Source organism: Juglans microcarpa x Juglans regia, chromosome 2S, assembly GCF_004785595.1.
Source record: "Juglans microcarpa x Juglans regia isolate MS1-56 chromosome 2S, Jm3101_v1.0, whole genome shotgun sequence".
In the NCBI taxonomy this organism is placed as follows: Eukaryota; Viridiplantae; Streptophyta; class Magnoliopsida; order Fagales; family Juglandaceae; genus Juglans; species Juglans microcarpa x Juglans regia.
In genome coordinates, this window is record NC_054597.1 from 18,134,492 (window position 1) to 18,156,045 (window position 21,554).

Sequence of the window (21,554 nt, forward strand, 5' to 3'; positions counted from 1 at the left end):
GGTATTTCCGTTGGGACTGAACACCGTACCAAGTTTAGAATAAACTAGACAGTAGACAAGATGGTAACTTGACAGTTCTAGTCAGGACAAGGTTGGTACGACCATACCGTTCAAAGCCAACTTCAAAAATATCTTGTTGCAAATATTTGATTGACACTTCAAAAATTTTCAAAATCTTTTGACTCACGAGCCATTCTTCTTTTCCCTTCTTTTCCTGCTCCCGCTCCCCTGTTTCCATTTCAAACCCACCTCTATTTTCTCTACTCTCCCCTCACCATTTTCTCAATCCGTCGCTGCCGACATGAAACTAGCCCCACCTACAAACCCACCCATTTCTGATTTAAAGATTCCTTTGATTTTTCCTTTGTTTAGTCCATTGCAGGGACAGCTCATGCCATGGTAGAAGATAACACTTCCATCGGCGCCACAAGTGTAACACCCCCACCAAATCATGCAAAGGGACCAAAAAGACATTGAGATTTTGGCACTAGTGACTATATGGAAAGGTCTTTTTGAGTATTTACTTCCATTATCTAGGATAGGATCTTTGGAAAATACTCCAAAAATGGGCCCAATAACAAAGCCCAACCCTAAGCCCAAAACAAAGCCAAGCCCAACATACAAACTTGGGGCCAAAGTTGCCCAAACTTGGAGACCAAGCTTGGCAACTTGCCCAACACTCTTGGCTCTAGGAATGCAACATCTAGACTTGAGTTTTTGACCATGGCCAGACCATGCCGCGTCTTAGAGGACCTTGGATGCCAACCCTTGCCTTCCACCATTATTCATGAGACAAATTATGAAATGGTATAACACTAGAGGACAAATACACAACATGATGGCATATGGACTAGGTATTTGCTAATCGACTCAATCTCACTTCTCTCAAGAAATTGTTTCTGAAACCAAGCATCTTTTCTTTTGTATTAGGTCAAGCATAATCAAAACTAGGCTACAAAAAAAAAAAAAAAAAAAAAAAAAAAAGGCCAGCACATGTCATGCACAATTGAGACATGTCAAAGTCGTGCAGTACTCAACACAAACACCTCATTTGGTGCAATTGGATACTCTTCAATGCATACCATTGATGTCCTAGTCAAACTTGCATGAAACTTCTGCAACAAACACAATCCCCACTCAAGAATCAAATCTGTAAATTCAGACCTAATGTAGGGACAAGAGCTGCACTTTCTTACTCATTCACAAGAGGAATAGTGCACCTAAACATCAACCAGGTATCATCATGAACTTACACCATTCAACCAAAAAAAGTAAGCCCTATTTACACACCATAAGCTTTGTCCCCAAGCAAAGGAGTAGAGTTCCAAGATGTTCAAATTCTAACTTGACCCCCACACATCTTACTTGGTCACAAAGATTGAGATATGGATGAAAGAAGATGGAAGAAGCCAAGTCACTCTTCTCGGCCAATGCTCACCTCACTCGTCCTCTTTCAATTCTTTCAAAAGTTTAGGCCAAGGATCCCTTACCTTCATCTCTCTCATTCATAAAAAAAGAATATCTTTGCACCTACTTGGACCCATAGGACTAATTTGATTAGAAACGAAATGGTATAGTCGACGGTTTTGGTGGGAGAAGAGGTTTTGCAAGGTTAAACCGATTCCTTTCGAGAACTTGATCACTACTGAAAAATTTGAAGCCTACACCGCACCACACTCAGCTAGGTCTTCAACCAGCTAGGTCTTCAACCATAGGGGCAAAGAGGTTCTCTTATCTGCACATGAGGAAACAAAATGAAATGCAATCACAACACCTTGGCCAGTTGCATCAAGATGAGTTACCTTTCTTAATTTTAGATAGGTCGTGTGATGCTTAGCTTCTTACATGATTTTCCTCTTCTTATGAGACCCATAAATATCACCCTTCATCCCCTAATTTCATCCATGCCTGTTTCAAGAGCATATGAGCATTGTGTGAGAGGACCTCCATAAACACTAAGTAAGAGAGAAATCGAGCACCCTTGCAAGAGAATTAATTGTATGACCCCAAAGCTTCGGATTGGTAAGTGATTCTGCCATGGCTCTTTATTAGAAGATATATTAACATGTTAAGCCTTGGTTCATGGTATAAAATTGAGTTTTGGTAGGATTTTTAGTAAGGATATACCGACTGGAAGCATACTTGGTTCAAATTTGATGTTTGATGGAATAAGCTTGTGTTAATCTTGGTATATGATCATGACATGTTTAGATATGAAATGATATGCTTAACTAAGGTCTTGTGATGATAGTTAAGGGTTGATATTTGAAGAAAACCATGTCATGTTAGGCTTTTAATTGATATATTTGGTTGATCATCAAGCATGTTTCGACTTCTACTAGATTAGGAGTTTGATTGTGATATCTTGACTAAGTTTCCTACAACATATCTTGAAAACACTTAGACATATGCTGTCATCATGATAATAATGAGTATACATTATTTTAGGGATTGAAAGTACTCATATGCCAAAGAGAAGTTAGATACATCACTTTGAGTACTCGGTTTTATGAATGCATGATACTTAGGCGTTATCCATCATATTAAAAGTTGGCAACATACATGTCACCGGTTGATTGGATTTCTCATGGTTGAGTTTGATTTATTTGATTCTAAAGCTTTAAACGAATTTAGAATATGGAATATAAGGAGTTTATGAAGTGTGATGAAGTTTTGGGATCAAAATGCAAATAGTAAAAGTTTAGGATTATATATGCAATTTTGAGTAATGCGTGGCCAGATTTGCAAATACAAAATAACCAATTGTGTAATTTCTAACTTCAAGTATCTCTCTTATTTAAGCCACACCACCCTTAGAATCCGAAAAGTTTGTAAGTTGGCTTCTAACTTACTCTTAAATAATATTTATATGACTTTGTATAAACACCACATTCATATTATAAATGTTATTTTGATTATGAAAGTCTTATGACACATGATGAGCATTTTGCCTATAACACCCGAGTCCAACAACAAGTCGTTTTCTAAAAATTTTGGTTTTTAGATTTATACGTCGAAAGAGTCCAGTAATTTTTTAGTATTATTTTTAGGGTGGGATGGAAAAAAAATTTTTAAGATGAGTCGAGGCCCAAAACTTCAGGAGCAACCCATTTATTAATAGTTTATTTATTATTTTATTTTATTTTATTTTTTACTACAAAACATGGTCAAATATTTGAAATGGCCCAGTGTTTTTATCGGACCCAAGCCCTTGATAACCAAGAATAGGCCTCGCGTCAAGCACGGCTCCATGCCAATTTCCATGCATGTACGTTCTCAGCATGCTTACACTGCGACTCAACCTCCGTCAAACCCTCCGTCAAGTTCCAGCCGCTGCTACCGTCTTCAACCACCACTCCACTGCCGCACGCAAGCTAGCCCGAGACACAACTTGGCATTACTGCATCAGAAAAGCCAACACCGTGTACACTCAGCCGAACGAAAACCACCGGGTTTCTTCTGAAGACAGCATACTCAGCCGCGCACACCGTGCGCTTATGCAATGCACCACCCACGGCTAGCAGAGGAAGATCATCACCACAGGTTGAACCACGTGCGACGCCGAGCCCAAGGTTCGTACTACGAGAGACTCACCCACGCACGTCGAAATCCACCGAGCCACATCTTAAACCTCCACTGCTCCGCCCTGCACCATTGTACCCCACACTTAGCCGCCCAACGTAGAAGCTCTGTGCATGCATCACCGAAACACTCCTGTTTTTGCATCTCAAAATAGAGCACCACTCAACCCTTTCGGTGCCGCTAGCCACGACAAGGGAGGTCCAGCGGTGCTGACGCCCAACGACTCTGTGATATGCTGCCGCCCCAACTACCTTGTCGCCGTCTCTTGCTGCCTCGATGAGTACCTCGCATGGTATCCCTCTCACTATGTTTCATCTCTCTGGTGTCTCATCTCCCTCTCACTTGCAAAGGAGGTCACCGCGGAAGCATTTCTGTCCAGCCACCAGGTCTGCGGTCGCACGGTGGTTGTCTCTCGGTGAGTATCTCGCATTTTCCCTTCCTCACTGCCTCACTGTAACTGTTCTACTTTCCGTAGCCTTCGTAAGACCACTCGAAGCCTCTAGCCAAACAGATATTCAAGCTTTTCACTTATTTGTAAATTACATCCCTACCCTTTTATCTGAAAGTCATAACAGATTGGTTTATTTTTATTCACGTGGGCTGGGTGTTTGTAAATTTGTTGAAGTATATTATTAGTAACAATGTATTTTTAATATATACATATATTTATATGTAAAGTGTTAACCTAACATATATATATATATATGGAAAGTTCCCGGTTTTAGCCTATTATTTTTGGGTGAGAAGTTTCTTTTTTTTTTTGAGTTTATGTTTAAATAGGATTTTGCTTTAAGTTTCAATAATTATTATATTGTATTTTGATAATATTGTTAGTTAAAGGAAGTAAACCCATTTTTCTTAAGAGATGAGTTTTTCATGACTTATTTTATGAAAATTTTAGTAACCAATGTATTCATTTTATTTATAAAAATATTGTTGGTATTTTAGATATTTTGATTATTAATTTTTATTGAGTTCAATAATTATCATAATACTTATTCGATAAATTTTCTTCTTCAGTACGAATTCGATTAAGTGGATATTGATGGTCTTAGAAAATGATGGTATTAGAAAATGATGGTATTTTAGGTATTATGAGAATTTTAGGTTTTGAGGTTTTAAAAATAGGTTCTTTTAGCATTTTAAGTTTAAATATCGAAATACGTGATTGATTGAAAATTTACGAGAATTACATGACTTTTATAGGTGACAATTAATAATTGTTTGGCATTTTGAGGAAATTCCTGAAAAGCTAAGAAATCCAGGTAAGCAGGGTTCCTATGCTAGACTTTGCATAAAATAAAATGAACTGAGGTCCTTTTTGGAAAATGTGCATGTTTTATTATGAAAAGAAATCAGAAAACAACCTCAGATATTTGTTATGCATTACTCATGAGATTCTGTTTAAGAAGAAAGTATTTTCTGTCATGACTGGTGTAGACATGAGCTTATTTTTGACATTCTATTTCTGAATTTTGAAGAAGAGAGCGAATATGAAATTTGTGCATAAACTATGTCGTGATATAATTTTGTTCTGTTCAGAAGATTTTGTTTAGTACTCTGTTTGGATAAGACGTGATTTCTGAAAACCTTTGGCATGACTCTCTGATTCTGAATTTGATTCTGTTTCCGCTCTATTTAGTTACGGCCCTGCCACGGGTGATAATAGTGGCATACGGCCCAACCACGGGTTACAATAGTGGATACGGCCCAACCACTGGTTACAATAGTGGATACGGCCCAATCACGGGTAATAATAGTGGATACGGCCCAACCACGAGTTATAATAGTGGATACGGTCCTGCCACGGGTTATAGTAGTGGTCTCTGTTTTGAGTGCACACCTTGGTGACAGAGTGATTTATGTTCTGCTTGGTTATCCGCATATTGTACGACCCTACCACGGGGGTTATACATGGCTTCTGTTCTGATATGATGTTCTGATGATGATGATGATCATTTATGCTATGCCAAAAAGAATATTTTTTAATGAAATTATTTCTAAATCTTTGCTCTGATATTTTGATAACACGTTTTGCTTCCGCACTCTGAAAATGAAAATGTTTTGTTCTGCATTCTTATTTCTGTAAATGCTCATGTTTATACACTAGTATATGTCATCTGCTTACTGAGTTGTTGATAACTCACCCCTTATCTCTATATATTTTTCAGATAATTTTGATGGTTCAGCTGGAGAACAAGAGTAGGAAGTTTTAGTAAGGTGTGATGATCAAAATGTAATAAGTACCTAAGGGTACAAGTGCTTATTTGAGAGTTGTAGTTAGTAAACTGATTTTATTTTTTGGGTATTTTGATTTAATGAGTTAAGGATAATTTCAAGTTTTGGAGAGTTTTTAATTTATGTTATTCAGATTTTCTTTATTGTCCCCATGGAGGAACTTAGATATTTGGATTGATTAAATGAATTAATATTTTATGGGATTTTTTGAATTTTATAGTTGTGTTATTTAAGTTGATTTTAGGTATTAAGAGTTAACTCTCCGGACTTTCGAGATCGGGGCGTTACATGGTCACTTACATGACATGTGTTGATTAATTATGAACATGTACTATTGAGCATGATATATGAAAATATGTCATTTTTGCATAAAGCAATAACATGTTATGAAATGAAGCATATGTCTTAAAATATGTTTTGTCGTGAGCATAGCCTGAAAAGCATTTTATCATGACCCAATACTAGGATGGGAGAATACCCTAGTGTAACTCTTATGTCCACTCTAAAGTGACTAAAAATGGAGTGGTAACCCCTGGATTGACGAAGAGCAGTCAACGAATTTCAATTTGTTCCTCTTTAAAAGAGTTCCAGGATGAAGTAACGTTATAGCATCTAATGCTGGTGGGTGCATATGTTATGGAAAGCTATGAAAAGTTATGATCAATGCATTGAAAGTTATATTTGCGCAGCTTTGATGATTTAGTCTCAACTAAAGTTTGGCTATGGTTAGCAACATGTACTTCTTGGTGCAAATGGGGAGCGTGATGATATCATATGTGAAGTAAAGAAAGGAACTAATAAGAAAGATGAGATATTTTACAGAATGTTCTCTATAAGAAAAATGTGTGTCAAAGTTTTCTAAAAGATGATTAGTAATCCAGATGGGAGACATATACTGTCTTTTTCTCTACATCACATACAAGCATTGCATGTTTATTATCTGTCATGTTCTTATAATCTCTGTATATGTTGGTTATTAACTTACTGAGATTTCAAAGAATCTCATTATAGTTGTCTAAACTACTATTACTCTCTGGAATAGTAAAAGCTATGACAGGACCAGAAGACAATGTTGAATTCCAACCTCTGGCTGATGATAATTGAGGAGGAACCAGATCCCGACCATAAATTGGAGTTAATAGTGACGTTCCTACAAATGGTCCTGTTTGTCATTCAATGCATCCAAGATATGCTTTGAAATGTTTCCTTTTGAAACCCTTATCAACCAAGTCTGTAATAAGGAGATGTATTTTCCATAACAATGTTGGAACTATTGCCTTACATATGGGACATCTAAGTAAGCCATTATGTATGTTTAATTAAGCTTTGGGATATTTAGTTTCATTCTCATGCAAAATTTTTACAAGTTACCCTTTCTGTTGTGATTTAATGTATACTGCTAGAAATATGCTAGGTTGCATAGCCTGTTATCTATCATGAACAAATGTATGTAGCCTTGTGTTATATGTTTCAATGCTCTAAGTCTTTGTTCCATCCCAAGTAGAGGTAGAGGGTGTCACAATAGGTATATATATGCCTCTCTCTCTCTCTCTCTCTCTCTCTCTCTCTCTCTCCATTATTCTTTTGATATTTCAAGTGCCTAAAACCTCTAACTTTCCCTCATCCATTTTGAAACCCTAACCCATTTGATTATTTCCTCCCCTCCACGATCTTGTAAGATTGTCTAAGCTATGCAATACCCACTGACAATCACTCTGTTATCTCTTCTTGATCTGTCTCTCTCTCTCATATGAAAACTAGCATGATAATTGCAAAAAAAGAAGCAATTACATGCCCCCATTTTCAGAAATGCATTGTTGTTGTCGTTGTCGTCATGACAACATTTTTGTTTGTAATGGCTTGAATAACTTTTCTTTCTTTTTTCACCAAATGAGTGTTTTTTTTTTTTTTTAACACATTGGAGCTTTTTGTCAAGAAGCCCGAAACAGACTTTGAGTTTTACGAGCAAACATATATAATCAGAGAGATCGAAAGCTCATTCAATTCTATTATTAATTTTGGAGGTGTCATATCTCAAAGTAATTCTTATTATCATATGTGCTGCAATTGATTTATTTGTTTCTACCAATTTATATTTTAGTTTCATTTCTTGCCAAAATATTTATAAACTTCTGACATTTCATCTTAGACATTAATTAAGAACCAGCAATGTTGTTTTAGTATTATAAGTAATAGTAAAGTTGGTTTAAACTTGTTGTAGTAGGATGATATTTTTTATTCAGATTTCTTTCAATAGAGCATTTAGCCATACAAGTTTTTGTATTTTTGTTATATTACAACTTTTAATATTCTGTACGAGATGATTCTGATCTGGCCTAGACGCGTTTTCTATGTTTATGTTAGAATGCACAGCGGAAAAATACCTCAAACTCAGCTTAAAGAATTGCTCCACAAGTTTTTCCAGATTGATAAACTCCAAGCGTTTCCTCTTAGTGGCGAAAGTGTACTTCGTAGTATGGAACTAGAGTAACACTTAACAAATCCACAGCCTAAGTGTTTTATCAAGAGAGAACAAAAAGAGAGAGAGTCTTTTTCTACTTTTCAGATGGTGCCAAAAACACAATTGAGGAGGACTATATATAGTCCTCCTAAGCACGGCTGGCCTTAAAGGCCAGCCTTCAATTGTGTCATGGAACGGCAGTAACGCATGGCTTAAAGCCATGCGTTACAAGCAGGAGGGGGTCAGCCCCACGTGGGCACCCCTCCATCTAATATCTCCCACTCGCACACAGTGGGCATGACCCCAGGTTAGCATCTCTCTAATGTTCTCAATCTTGTTCATACAAATAAATAGGCCGTGCGACCACCAAGCACATCTGTAGAAAGGAGGGAGTACATACACCAAATCTCTCCCAGAGAAGACCAGCATAGTAACATCCCTAACGTGTCTGGTCATGTCCTAGACTTATTCGATCGCATCAAGATCAAGCATTTTCGAACCCTCTTGAATTTAAAAACTCAGAACAATGCTTGACTACCTCCAAATATTTCAATGTGTTCACAACCTTTAGCCGCTACCGAGATGTAGCGTCATTTGTATGACGTCAGCAAACACTATCTAAGCCTGTTGACATATCTTGTGTGTGTGTATTAAAAACAATACGATAAAGACAAGAACTGAATTATATTGTATTAATATCCCAAAGGAAATGTTACATGTTTATGTCATTTGAAACACAAATTACATTTATAGTCTACGCAGTCTTAGATTCCTAATATGAGCCTCGAAGACATCTCTTGCTATAGGTTTCGTTAAGGGATCAGCAACCATGCGACTCGTAGAAAGATGTTTCAGAACCACTTCCTTTTGCGCTATCATGTCTCTGATGTAGTGATATCTGATATTTACGTGTTTGGTTCTTCCATGATACTTTGAGTCATTAGCATATGCGAGAGCTACCATGCTATCGCAGAATATTGTCATTGGATCTGATGTATCCGTGCCAATGTCTAAATGCTTGAGGAACCTCCGTAACCAAACAGCTTCTTGAACTGCTGCAGAACAAGCTATGTATTCTGCCTCCATGGTGGATAAAGCTATACAGGGTTGTTTCTTGCTGCTCCATGTAATGGCGCCTTGGTTGAGCAGAACGACATACCCAATGGTTGATTTGCACTCATCTAGGTCACTGCCCCAATCGGCATCACTGTAACCTTTTAGCTGCAAATCTGAACCCTGATAGCACAGCACATAGTCCGCAGTTCCCTTGAGATATCGCATAATCCTTTTGACCGCTTTCCAGTGAGCTAGTCCGGGGTTTGATTGGAATCTACTCACTAAGCCAACTACATAGCATATGTCAGGTCGAGTACACATCATTGCATACATCAGACTACCCACAACATTAGCATAAGGGACACGGGCCATCTTTTCCTTTTCTTTTTGAGTCTTAGGACACATCACTTTAGACAAGTTCTCGCTCCTTGCAACAGGGGTGTCAATGGGTTTACATCCATTCATTAGGAAGCGCTCGAGGACTTTCTTTATGTAAGTTTGTTGAGACAAACACAAAAGTCTCTTTGAGCGATCTCTGTAGATCTTTACTCCCAGAATATATTATGCCTCACCCATATCCTTCATCTCAAAATTGAAGGATAACCACTCTTTTGTGGCGACTATCAACCCTTTATTATTTCCAGCTAGTAGTATGTCGTCAACATATAATGACAACATAATGAAACTCTTCTTAGACCCTTTGACATAAACACAATGATCCTCTGTGATCATCGTAAACCCATTCGAGAGAATGGCTCGATGGAATCTGAGGTACCATTGTCTAGATGATTGCTTTAGGCCATATATAAATCGTTTGAGCTTGCACACTTTGCGCTCTTGACCTTTGACCACAAAACGAGTTGGTTGATCCATATAGATCTCCTCATCTAGTTCTCCATTGAGAAATGTTGTCTTAACGTCCATCTGGTAGAGTTCCAAATCCATGTTTGCTACTTTAGCTAGAATCAGGCGAATTGAGGCAAACCTCACCACTAGTGAAAAAGTCTCCTCATAGTCTATACCTTCCTGTTGGGTATATCCTTTCGCCACTAAGCGAGCTTTGTACTTATCTATTGATCCATCCGACTTGCGTTTGACCTTAAGAACCCATTTGTTCCTAATAGTCTTACGCCCTATTGGTAGATCAACCAGATCCCAGACCTGGTTAGTCTTCATAGACTCAATCTCATCATTAAGAGCTTTCATCCACTCATCTTTAGTAGAAGATGAGAGAGCCTCATAAATTGTCCTAGGCTCGTCATCATCATGCGGAGCTACCATAAAAGCTTCCCCTTCAATCTCAAAACGACGACGGGGAATACTTTCACGTGTGCTTCTACGCGGCTAAGGTTGTTGTGATTGATTGACAAGTGATGTGCTCCCACTCGGATTCAAATAATTTGTAGGAGCTTGAAGAATTTCTTCCTCATTCTCAACTAAATTCCTTGGAGCACTTTCCTCTTGTTCCACAATCTCATGAAGTTCTAAACTCCTATCAACCTCACCTCTACTTGGAAACTCATCTTCAATGAAATCCACATCTCGTGACTCAATCTCAGTCACACTTTCATCAGATTGTTCACCTATTAATACATACCCTTTAGAGTGTTCTGAGTACCTTATAAAGATACACTTCTTCCCTCTAGAGCCTAACTTCTCATACTTATGAGAAAGATTGTGAACAAAACCCGTTGAATCCCATAGCCGCAAGTTACTCAAATTGAGTTTCTCGCCAGTCCATAGTTCATATGGAGTGGAAGTTACTGATTTGGAGGGCACTCGGTTAAGAATGTAGGCAACAGTCAAAAGTGCATCCCCCCAAAAAGAAATTGGTAGGTTTGCTTGCGCCATCATTGACCTAACCATCTCAAGCAGTGTTCGATTTCTCCTTTCCGCCATGCCATTTTGCTGCGGCGTATTTGGCATCGTCAACTGTCTTTTGATTCCTTTTTCATCACAGAGCCTTTTAAATTGCTCAGAGAGATATTCTCGTCCTCGGTCAGTTCTTAGAGCTTTTAAACTCTTGTCTAAGTGATTCTCAATTATTCTTAGATATCGCCTAAAGCATTCCAATGCTTCAGACTTATGGGAGATTAAGTAGACATGACCGTAACGTGAAAAATCATCTATAAATGTGATGAAGTAGACACCTCCGTGTCTTGCCCTCACACTCATTGGACCACAGATGTCAGAGTGGACTAATTGCAGTGGAAAAGATGCCCTAGTGGCTTTTCCAAACGGTTTTCTCTTAGCTTTTCCCATTAGACAATCTTCACATGTGGGCAAGATGACCTTAGCGAGATTGCCTATAAGGCCTTCTCTAGCTAACCTAGTCATTCTATCTTGCCCTATATGGCCAAGCCTAGCATGCCATTTATATGAATCCAAATTATTAGATGTAGAAAGAAAAGCAATTGACTCATTTATATTTGAATAATTTAAATTCAATATCATAAAACCGTCTTGTAGAAAAGCATTACCATAAAACACATGGCCCAAATAAAAAAAAACATAATTGTTTTCAAATACAATACGAAAACCAAGTCTTAATAGAGTGACTACAGAAAGTAAGTTTCGTCGGATCTCGAGAGCGTATAGCACATTGTGAAGGAAAAGAGTGCGGCCACCCCGCAAGTCCAGCTTGTAGGTACCAAGTCCCAGTACCTCCACGCTAGCTCCATTCCCCACCTTGATATCACGGCTCCCAGCTGTAATCCGGCGATACTCCACAAATCCGACTCTATCTCGCGCTATGTGTTCGGTCGCTCCTGAATCAACGGTCTACACAGGATAGGAGTGAGCAACCATCACATGGCTAGTTATAAAAACAATGCGAGAAAAGTCAGAGTGTACCTTCTTTGGCTCAGTGCAGTAATGAGCGAAGTGGCCATTCTTTCCACAGTTGAAGCACTCTAATTTTGACTTGTTCTTCCCGCGCTTGCCCCTCTTGCTGCGCTGAGAAGTTCCTGACACCTTCTTAATTTGTCCAGCAGCTACGCTATTCTTGGACTTCTTGCGTTTAGGCCTTAATGCCTTACGCGAACCAAAATCAGCCACATAGGCCGTATGATTGGGCTTAGCAGCCTCTAGGCGCTCAGCCTCCAATTCCAAGTGACGCGAGACATCATCAAAGTCTTTGATATTCTCGTTATGCGTAAGGTTCTGGCTCATATTCTCCTAAGAATTTGGCAGTGATCTTATCACTGCCTGGACTTGCTGTTCATCAGTCAGGTTGTTTCCTGCCGACTTAAGTTCGCGAATCATGGTTGACATAGCCCTAAGATGCTGCTTCATCGTGTGGTCAGAGCGCATCTTATAGGAGTCAAACCTCATAGTTAACCCACGCAACCTAGTAGCTCAAGTTCCACCAAACTTCAACTTCAAAGCCTCCCACATGCTTTGGGCAGTGTCATAGATCTCGAACTCACACATTAGATCATTGTGCATGCTGCTTAACATTATTATACGCACGCACTGACTTTTCTTAGCCCATTGAGTATAGGCTAGTTGATCTATTTTGTATTGTTCCGAGGTCCCTTCCCCGGGCTCAGTAAGGGAGTGAGATAAGGCCCCCAAGACCTCTTGCTCATCTAAAACATATTGGATCTTGCGATGCCAAATGTCGTAGTTCTCCCCATCCAATTTCTCCCCTTTGTTTAAATCGGCAACTATACTCTTGGATGTCATTTCACTACAATACGCAAAGAATGGATATTACACACACACCTAAGAAATCTGCCGCGTCCATCCAAGTTAGAAAAAAAATAATTTAGACATGTCGCAAGATTAAAAAATCGCTAGGCTTCAGAATCATCTCTTGCGCCACAATATCCAATTATTAAATTTCTAACCTAATTTCCGCGCAAATTCAAAAAAAATATGGGGGAATTAATCATAAATCTCAACCATAATCCCACTATCTTAAGTAGTCATCTAGTCCTAGTCACATGTAAAGACATACCTACTAAAATTGCAGTAACCTTTTGGGCCAGTCTACAAAGATGGTTCATATAAGATCATTACAGTCCATTTTTCTTGTTCCATCAGTGCATTTACAGTTCTTACTGGGGTCACTGTGGTCTTTTGGCTATGCAGTGCATTTACAGTTCTTACTGGGGTCACTGTAATTTTTTTTTAGTCTATCATTTACACTGACAATTCTAACTAAGACTACTTAGTGGGAATTTTTCTATTTTATCAATAAAGACTAATGTATAAACATTCAAGCCTAACATTCATAGATGATAAAATAATCACATATCCACATGTTCAATTCACATATACATGTAATCACATTTAATATAACAAATTAAATAAAAGATCACATGTAATTTAAAATAATGGAATAAAAAAAATAGCATGAATATAACTATATATTCACATGTGATCAAATTTAATCTAAAACATTAAATAAAAAATCACATGTAATATAACAATATATCTTATCATATATTAAGTCATGCAAATTTCATCCCCTCCTTTTATTTTCTGTTAAAAAAAATGGGCTTGATAAAGTTGGGCTAAAAAAAAAAATTGCCCAGTTTTTTTTTTTTTTATTAAACACTAAAGGGCCGAATGGCCCAAAAACAAATTGGGCCAAGCCCAGCCCGAGTCATCAGAAAAAAAAAAAAACAAAAATGTTTGAGCTGGGCCGTGAGGCCCAAGCCCATGGAAGTCAAATGACCTAATGGTCATCTTCTTCCTCCATCGGCTATTGTTCACGTGAACAGTAGCTGTTCCATAGCAACACGCCGCTGCAGCTCCGTGGTGCGCGCTGCACCGCGCTGGTGCTCGCTGCACCGCAATGGTGCGCGCAGCGCCTTACGGTGGTGCGCGCAGCACCACCTGGTGCGCATTTTTTTTTTTAAACAGATAAAAAAAAAAGAGGATAAAAAAAAATACCATACAAATATCAAGCATATGCGAGAAAATATTATAAACTGGAAGTAGTTTAAAAAATAGCTCTGATACCAATGTTAGAATGCACAGCGGAAAAATACCTCAAACTCAGCTTAAAGAATTGCTCCACAAGTTTTTCCAGATTGATAAACTCCAAGCGTTTCCTCTAAGTGGCGAAAGTGTACTTCGTAGTATGGAACTAGAGTAACACTTAACAAATCCACAACCTAAGTATTTTATCAAGAGAGAACAAAAAGAGAGAGAGTCTTTTTCTACTTTTCAGATGGTGCCAAAAATATAATTAAGGAGGACTATATATAGTCCTCCTATGCACGACTAGCCTAATTGTGTCATGGAACGGCAGTAACACATGGCTTTAAGTCATGCGTTACATGCGTTACAAGTAACGCATGTCTTAAAGCCATGCGTTACAAGCAGGAGGGGGTCAGCCCCACGTGGGCGCCCCTTCATCTAATAGTTTATATATAGTTGTTCAAATGGTCTTGAGTTTTTGCAACGAGAATCTATATATGGTCAGGAGTAGTCATAATTTGCAACAAAAGTACGGAGGTTGGAAATACACCAATGATTTTCAACAACTAATTATACCAATTAAGGACCAGAAATTCAATTTGCAACGGTTCTAAAACCTTGTAAAAAAAGGTAAGCTATTAACATCGATATCACAGGTTTTATTTTGAATAAGCCGAATCATTTAATTCTATAGAGTCCATTCTCCTTCTTCTCTATTCTCTAATAATCCCGACCTCAATTATTTATTTGATTAAGCGGAATACGGAGTACCAAACTCCTCCAAAACACCGACTAAGCGGGGGGACCCCTTGGTACTAAGGTCCAAAGGTAGGAAAGAAACTGTTGAGATGAAAGAAACGCATCAATCATAATGTCGCTCATTTATTTATTTATTTAGGTATGAAAGCCAAAAGCAGTGGACCACAATCATATCATAGTTTTACTTTTTGCGACGATGGAACTATAACGGAAATAAAATTTTATTCATCATTTTTATTTTTTTATGTTTTTATTTTTTTTTTCTTAATAAATATGTAAAGTAGAGATAATGAGTAAAAGAATTTAATTAATTTAATAAAATTAAAATTAAAAAATATGTGTAAAAAAATAGAAATGACGAGTAATAAAGCCGGACAAAAAAGGTCGGTGTGGGTTCAGTTTGGTATATCTATACGCGACGACTAACGAGGCAAAATGAGCTGTATCAGTCCGCCCTCTTCCATCAGCTTCAAAAGGTAAAGGAATGTTGTTTTTTTTTTCTTTTGCCGAGTAAAAGGGTAAGGGGAATGTGTCAAAGTGGAAAGTGTTTTTATGTTTTAATTGCAGTGGATGAGAATTTGGTCCAACATCCAACTTGGATTGGATGAGTAGTCTAATCAGAAACAAAAATTCACAATTTTTTATACAATTAAATTTTATATTACAAATATTTTTATAATATAATTTATAAAAATAATATTTTTTATATAAATATTTTCAATTTAAAATATAATTATAAAAAATTATACTTATATCATTTCTTTATATAAAATCCTTTTATACAATTATTTTATAAAATAATAATATTTTTTCAAATTTCTCAAATTCAACGCTTTTAGTTGGGAGTAAATGCCAAATACTTTGAAAAATAATTACTGTGAACCGACATAACAGTACCGGCTGTACTAAGACCTTGTTTGGTTTCTTAGATATATATTATTAAAAATTAAATAAAATAATATTATAATATTATTTATTAATATTATTTTTATTTAAAAAGATAAAAAGATTAAATTAATTATTACATTTTGTATACGAATTAAAAAAAATTATAATAATTATTGGGATAAAATAATTTGATTTTGTATATCAACGCGTCGATTGTTTAGTAAAGTTAGGCAGTTCGGATGATTCTTCTAGAGTTTTTTTCTATTTTTAAAGGGATATATATATTTAAAGTATTTGGCAACTAAATATATTTAGAGTATTTAAATATATATATCCCTTTAAATATATATATATATATATATTTAAAAATCAACCACTCTAATATATTTTGAATATTTTGATGGTCAAAGTGATCCCATTTTACGATCTTTCTTTAGCACTGGTTTGTTTTGTCATATGAGATAGTAGATATAAAAATTAAAAATTAAATAAAAATATTGTTAGAATATGTATTTTTAATATTATTTTTATTTTAAAATTTGAAAAAGTTAAATTATTTATTTTGTTTTGTGTAAAAATTTGATCAAATTATAATGATTAGATATGATGAGATGAGATGAGATGAGTTGAGTTGAAAAATGTTGTGAAAACAAACAAAGCAGTTTTCTCTAAATCGTTCATAGATTACACAGTTCATGTTAATCCAAGTTAGCTAAATAATCGGTTTCATACACTAGCTTTTCCAAAATCATGTGTTGTGGGCGATTTAACTTGGAAACTAGAGCAGCTGCCTACCTTTGAACTTGACCTGTAAGTCTTCACCAGCGGAACCAGTGATTGTACAACATCAGCCATCAGCGGCCTGTAATCTGCCTCTGGTTGCACGCACATTGCAGCAATTGCAGCTACCTGAATAACCTCCTTCAGTGAGTACTGACCCTGCAGAGCAGGATCCATAATCTCTACAACCTTATCTCTGTCTGTCAGCCGGGGTAATGCCTTCAAAACAATCAGATAGAAAGGTATAAGAAAGCATAAATTAAACCCAAGGTTTCAGAAGGAAAACTCAAGGGAGAGACAGCTGATCTTATAAACTTCATGGTGACCCACCCAAGATGCTAGAACACCTTCCCCAGGAGGTCTCTTCATATCAACTGGAACTCTGCCTGTGAGCAACTCTAAAAGGACAATGCCATAACTATAGACATCGGACTTAGTAGTCAGATGGCCTGTCAAGGCATACCTGCATAACAAACACAACGGAATATAATATTAAAATGAATTACAGCTGAAAGCTTTTAAATGATGTCAACAAAATAAATAAAAGGGAAATCAGATAGAAATAAGAATACAGTATGAACAGAAAGATCACTGGTTCTTACTCAGGGGCAACATAGCCTTGGGTGCCTAACACTCGGGTTGAAACATATCCACCAGCCTTTTCCGATCCAAGCTTCGCCAATCCAAAATCAGAAACTTTGGCATGAAAATTTTTGTCTAATAGGATGTTACTGCTCTTAAAATCTCTGTGAATCACTGGAGGACTGACGTGTTCATGTAGATATTCTAAACCCTTCGCAGCTTCAAGGGCTATTCTCAATCTAGTTTCCCAGTCCAATTTTAGGGAGATAGAACTGGTACCTGTGAATTCAACTCAAAAAGTAGCATCCAACAACAAAACCACTAGATTAACGCACTCTAGCATCAACAATGAAAAATAATCATTATAATGACTATACCACTGAAGTATGCACGGCAGGGGCAATGCGAACTACAAAAAAATATCAAATGCCTAAGAACTGGAAATAATATCAAATGCATCAAGAATTTTGCATGCTAAATATTAGTTCGAACAAGAAAACTTCTGCAATTATCTCAAATATTTAAGAGTTCAGCAAGCCTCTTCATTAATTAATCAAACCAGCTTGTCATATACGATCCAACAGAATATTCAGAAAACCACTCACATAGCAGTACAAACATCACAGCATATACGCCTGACAAGCAGACAGATGCAAGTTATATGCATGATAGTTCAATAACTTGCATCCAGTTCAAACTTATATGCATGATACTTCACATCATACCATTCAAAGAATTCATCGGCTGATTCAAACAGTGGAAGTCAAGTCTAGCCTATAAGAAGCGAAGAATTTAAACAGTGGAAACTCAAGAACCACATCATACACGCTATAAATAGTCAATTCGACTATCATTTTTTCTTTCTTTCTTTTAATTTCATGTTTTGTTTCTAGTTAACTTGGAGCAAATAATGCAACCAGAAAAGAAAATTACAGAAAAATTCAAGAAACATGTCTCTCATTTTATTATGCTCCTGAGATCGCAAGTGGAAATAGAATAATTACTGAAATATGATGTGAATGGAAGAAGGTTGGAATCAACCTCACACTTTGGGATACCTCAACCCATGAGAAGGGACAAAGGCTTCATTCATTACATGTGTAAATGTTAAATGTCAAAAGCATAAAGATGTCAAAAGAAGTTACTACTTACTGCTCACAGGATATAAATGTTCCTGCAGACCACCGTTTGCCATGAACTCGTACACCAGTAATTTATGGTTATTATCAGAACAATACCCAACCAACGCCAACAAATAAGGAGAATGCAGCCGACTCAGCAATTCCACCTATGGTAAAATATACTCATAAATAAATTATAATAACTCAATGCAAAGCCCAAATTAGAAAATCTGGAAAAAGAAAGGTCATATCATGCTCCAGTAGGTTGCTGAGAATGCCAAGCAATAAAAATCGACATTTATTTAAGAAAAGAGCTTAGTAGGGATGTGAATATTCAAATCCAGCCCCCTTCTCCATTTGTTATCTCAGAACCTGAACAAATCCAATGAGGAAAAATATGTATAACAGGATCAAACCTCTACTTTAAATTCATCTTCTCCTTGCTTTCCTGCCTGATCCATCAACTTAATAGCAACTTTCCTACCATCATTGAGCACCCCTCGGTACACTAGCCCGAATCCACCATGCCCAACTACATTTGACTTGCTGAAACCAGCAGTTGCGGAATGAAGCTGCTTGAAAGTGAATACCTGAAGCCCCTTCTCAGCCGCAACTTGCAGATTTTGAAAGCCACCTTTGCCCTCATTATCAGCCCCTTCAGAGAATAAAAACAACCACGAGTTACCAACTAATGCACCGTTAGATTTTAAGTAGGAAAAAAAAGGAATTAATCCAAAGCATCCAGTGTCGCCCAAAAGCACCATAGGCTTTCAGATTAGAGAAAAACCACTTGGATTGGCTTAGAACTGAAAGTTCAGTGTTTAGAAGCTTAAATAGAATAACATATCATTTCTATATCGTTTTACTTAATTCAATTTTCGATTCATGCACGCTTTAACCGAACCAGTAAACTGGGACTAAAGCACAGTGTTTCTTTATTCTTTAGGATTTGTTATCATTGTCACCACAAAAATTTTAATTAAAACCCGTCCCAAAAATTTCTGAGCAAACAAAACTCAAAAGCTTAACCTCTTTTATTTTCTTACCCCGAAAGTTTCATCAGCTACCAGAACAACATACAGAGACGTATACTAGACCATGTCAACGCCACCAGAAAAGTTTTTCCGAAAAAACAATGAAACTTTATACATTAATTTACACAAATCTTGGGCCACATTTTCGAACTTGGAACATTTATTAAAAGGGAACAAGAATCTTCTTCAAGTTTCCAAATACTTTTTTTTTTTTTTTTTCTGTTCTCAGTAGGCAAGAAAAGGATAAACGCACGGTGGAAGGGGTTGGAACATAAGCGAGAAAGTCACTCACTTTGGCGGTCCTTGAGGCGCTTAGAGACCTTGTTCCGAATGTAACAATAGTAGCTGAAGGCGACGAGCAAGGAGGACACGGCCACCGAAGCCAGTACCACTATTACCACCAGCACTGTGCGCTCTCTACTTCTGTACGCTTCCTCTGCCTCCATTTCCCAATGTATCTGTTACGCCATTGCAAACACCTAAAAGGAAAGAAGGACAAGAACCCTAACCCTGAAAAATGGATCGGTGAACAAAGTCAGTGGATGAGATACCAATTTTTCATAGCTTGGGAAATGGGAATGTTCTTCTATTTTATGATTTTCTTCTCTTTAATTTTTTGTTCTCTCTTTGGCAATATTAATATTATTAATCTTGAGTGAGTAATTAATATTAAAATATATTTTTATCAATTTAATTCGATAAAATAATTATAAATATCAGGCGGAATGATGCGACAATCGGATAATTAGGTCTCAACGAAAACAAAAAAGAGAGAGAGAGAGAGAGAGAGAGAGAGAGAGGAGCTCAGCGCTTACTGAAATCTTGCTCGTCTTAAACAAATAATCTATTAACTAACCAGTCAAAAGAGTCAAATGATAGTATAGAACATCCTTGTTGGATTAATAAAAGTTAAATGATACTTTCGAGGAATGTTAAAGAAATTTAATTTTTAACTATTCTATTCACATAAATTTTTATATTAAAATAGTTATTTTTTTATTATATAATAATAAGGTTGTATTTGGATGCTGAGTTGAACTGAGTTGAGTTCTTTATGAATAGTAATGAGTTGAGTAATAGAGAAAGTTATGTGAAATCCATCTAAATAGAATTTAAAATGTGTTTAGATGTTAAGATGAGTTTAGTACTTTTATAAAAAATTAAAAAAGATTATGAGTCCATGTATAAAAATGTTTTAAGTTGAAAAAAGTTATGGGTCCACGTGTAAAAAGGTTTTAAATTGAGATGAGTTTAGTAATTTGAGAGTTAGATGTTTAGATGTCAGATTCAACTTAAAATTAGACTGAACTCAACTAAGTTGAGCTCAATAACTAAACGCAGCCTAAAATAATATAAGATGAATTTAACTTTAACTATTCATTTCAAATCTTCATATTGAATTATATATTTATTCATTATATAGTAATGAGTAATTAATAATTAAAAAATATTTAATTTTTTTTAATTATTAATTTATATGTTTTATCATATTTTATCATATTTTTACCTGTTATATGTTAATTAGTAATTATATTTTAATTAAATTATGAATTAAAAAATTATATTTTTTAAATTGACATTTAATGCTGATTGTCATTCCAAAAAATAAAAAAATAATTAAATAACAAAAAAGCCAGATCTACAAAACCCAAAAAAAAAAAAAAAGCCCCAAGGTCTTGATCCCTTCGATTCAAGAGCTCCAAATGATGGGCGATTTCAATCTCGCTCTCGTAATCGTTGCCATAGTTGTGTGCATCCTCGTCTTCATCTTCAATGCCTACCTTCTCATCAACTACCAGCATCCCGACGATGCGAACCAAGCATATTTCTCCAAATTCGTAGTCGTTTTGGGTACTAAGGCTTTAAATGCGCATATTATATTATATAAATTTTCAAGGAAATCTCTTCAATTATTTTTTTTGTCTTTTTGGGTGCGATGTTGGTATATGCGTGTAGGAGTGTTGGTCAGGGATTCTTGGTTTTTTGAGAAGGAACAAAGAAGCAGTTGATGGGAGAAAGAAGAAAAAGAAATAAATGATAAAATATATATTTGGTGTATTTACAGTAACTAATAAATTTGGAAATGATTTTAGCATTTACTGTAACTAAAGTCTAAATATT

General features: G+C 36.4%; 1 protein-coding gene across 2 annotated transcripts; it reads right to left on the reverse strand.

Annotated features, from left to right (window-relative positions):
• Nucleotides 1-16,562: 16,562 nt before the first annotated feature.
• LOC121251834 (probable serine/threonine-protein kinase PBL7) lies at nucleotides 16,563-20,062 on the reverse strand. 2 transcript variants are annotated; one of them, XM_041151211.1, is made up of 6 exons: nucleotides 19,726-20,062; nucleotides 18,816-19,054; nucleotides 18,431-18,566; nucleotides 17,299-17,557; nucleotides 17,027-17,159; nucleotides 16,563-16,915 (listed from the first exon to the last, which is right to left on the reverse strand). In XM_041151211.1, the coding sequence occupies exons 1-6, from the start codon at nucleotides 19,877-19,879 to the stop codon at nucleotides 16,643-16,645; spliced, it is 1,194 nt and encodes a 397-aa protein (XP_041007145.1). In that variant the 5' UTR covers nucleotides 19,880-20,062; the 3' UTR covers nucleotides 16,563-16,642. The 2 variants fall into 2 exon arrangements, with proteins under 2 accessions (XP_041007145.1, XP_041007144.1); XM_041151210.1 differs by having other exon boundaries at nucleotides 17,299-17,569; nucleotides 19,726-20,021.
• Between the last annotated feature and the right edge of the window lie 1,492 nt (nucleotides 20,063-21,554).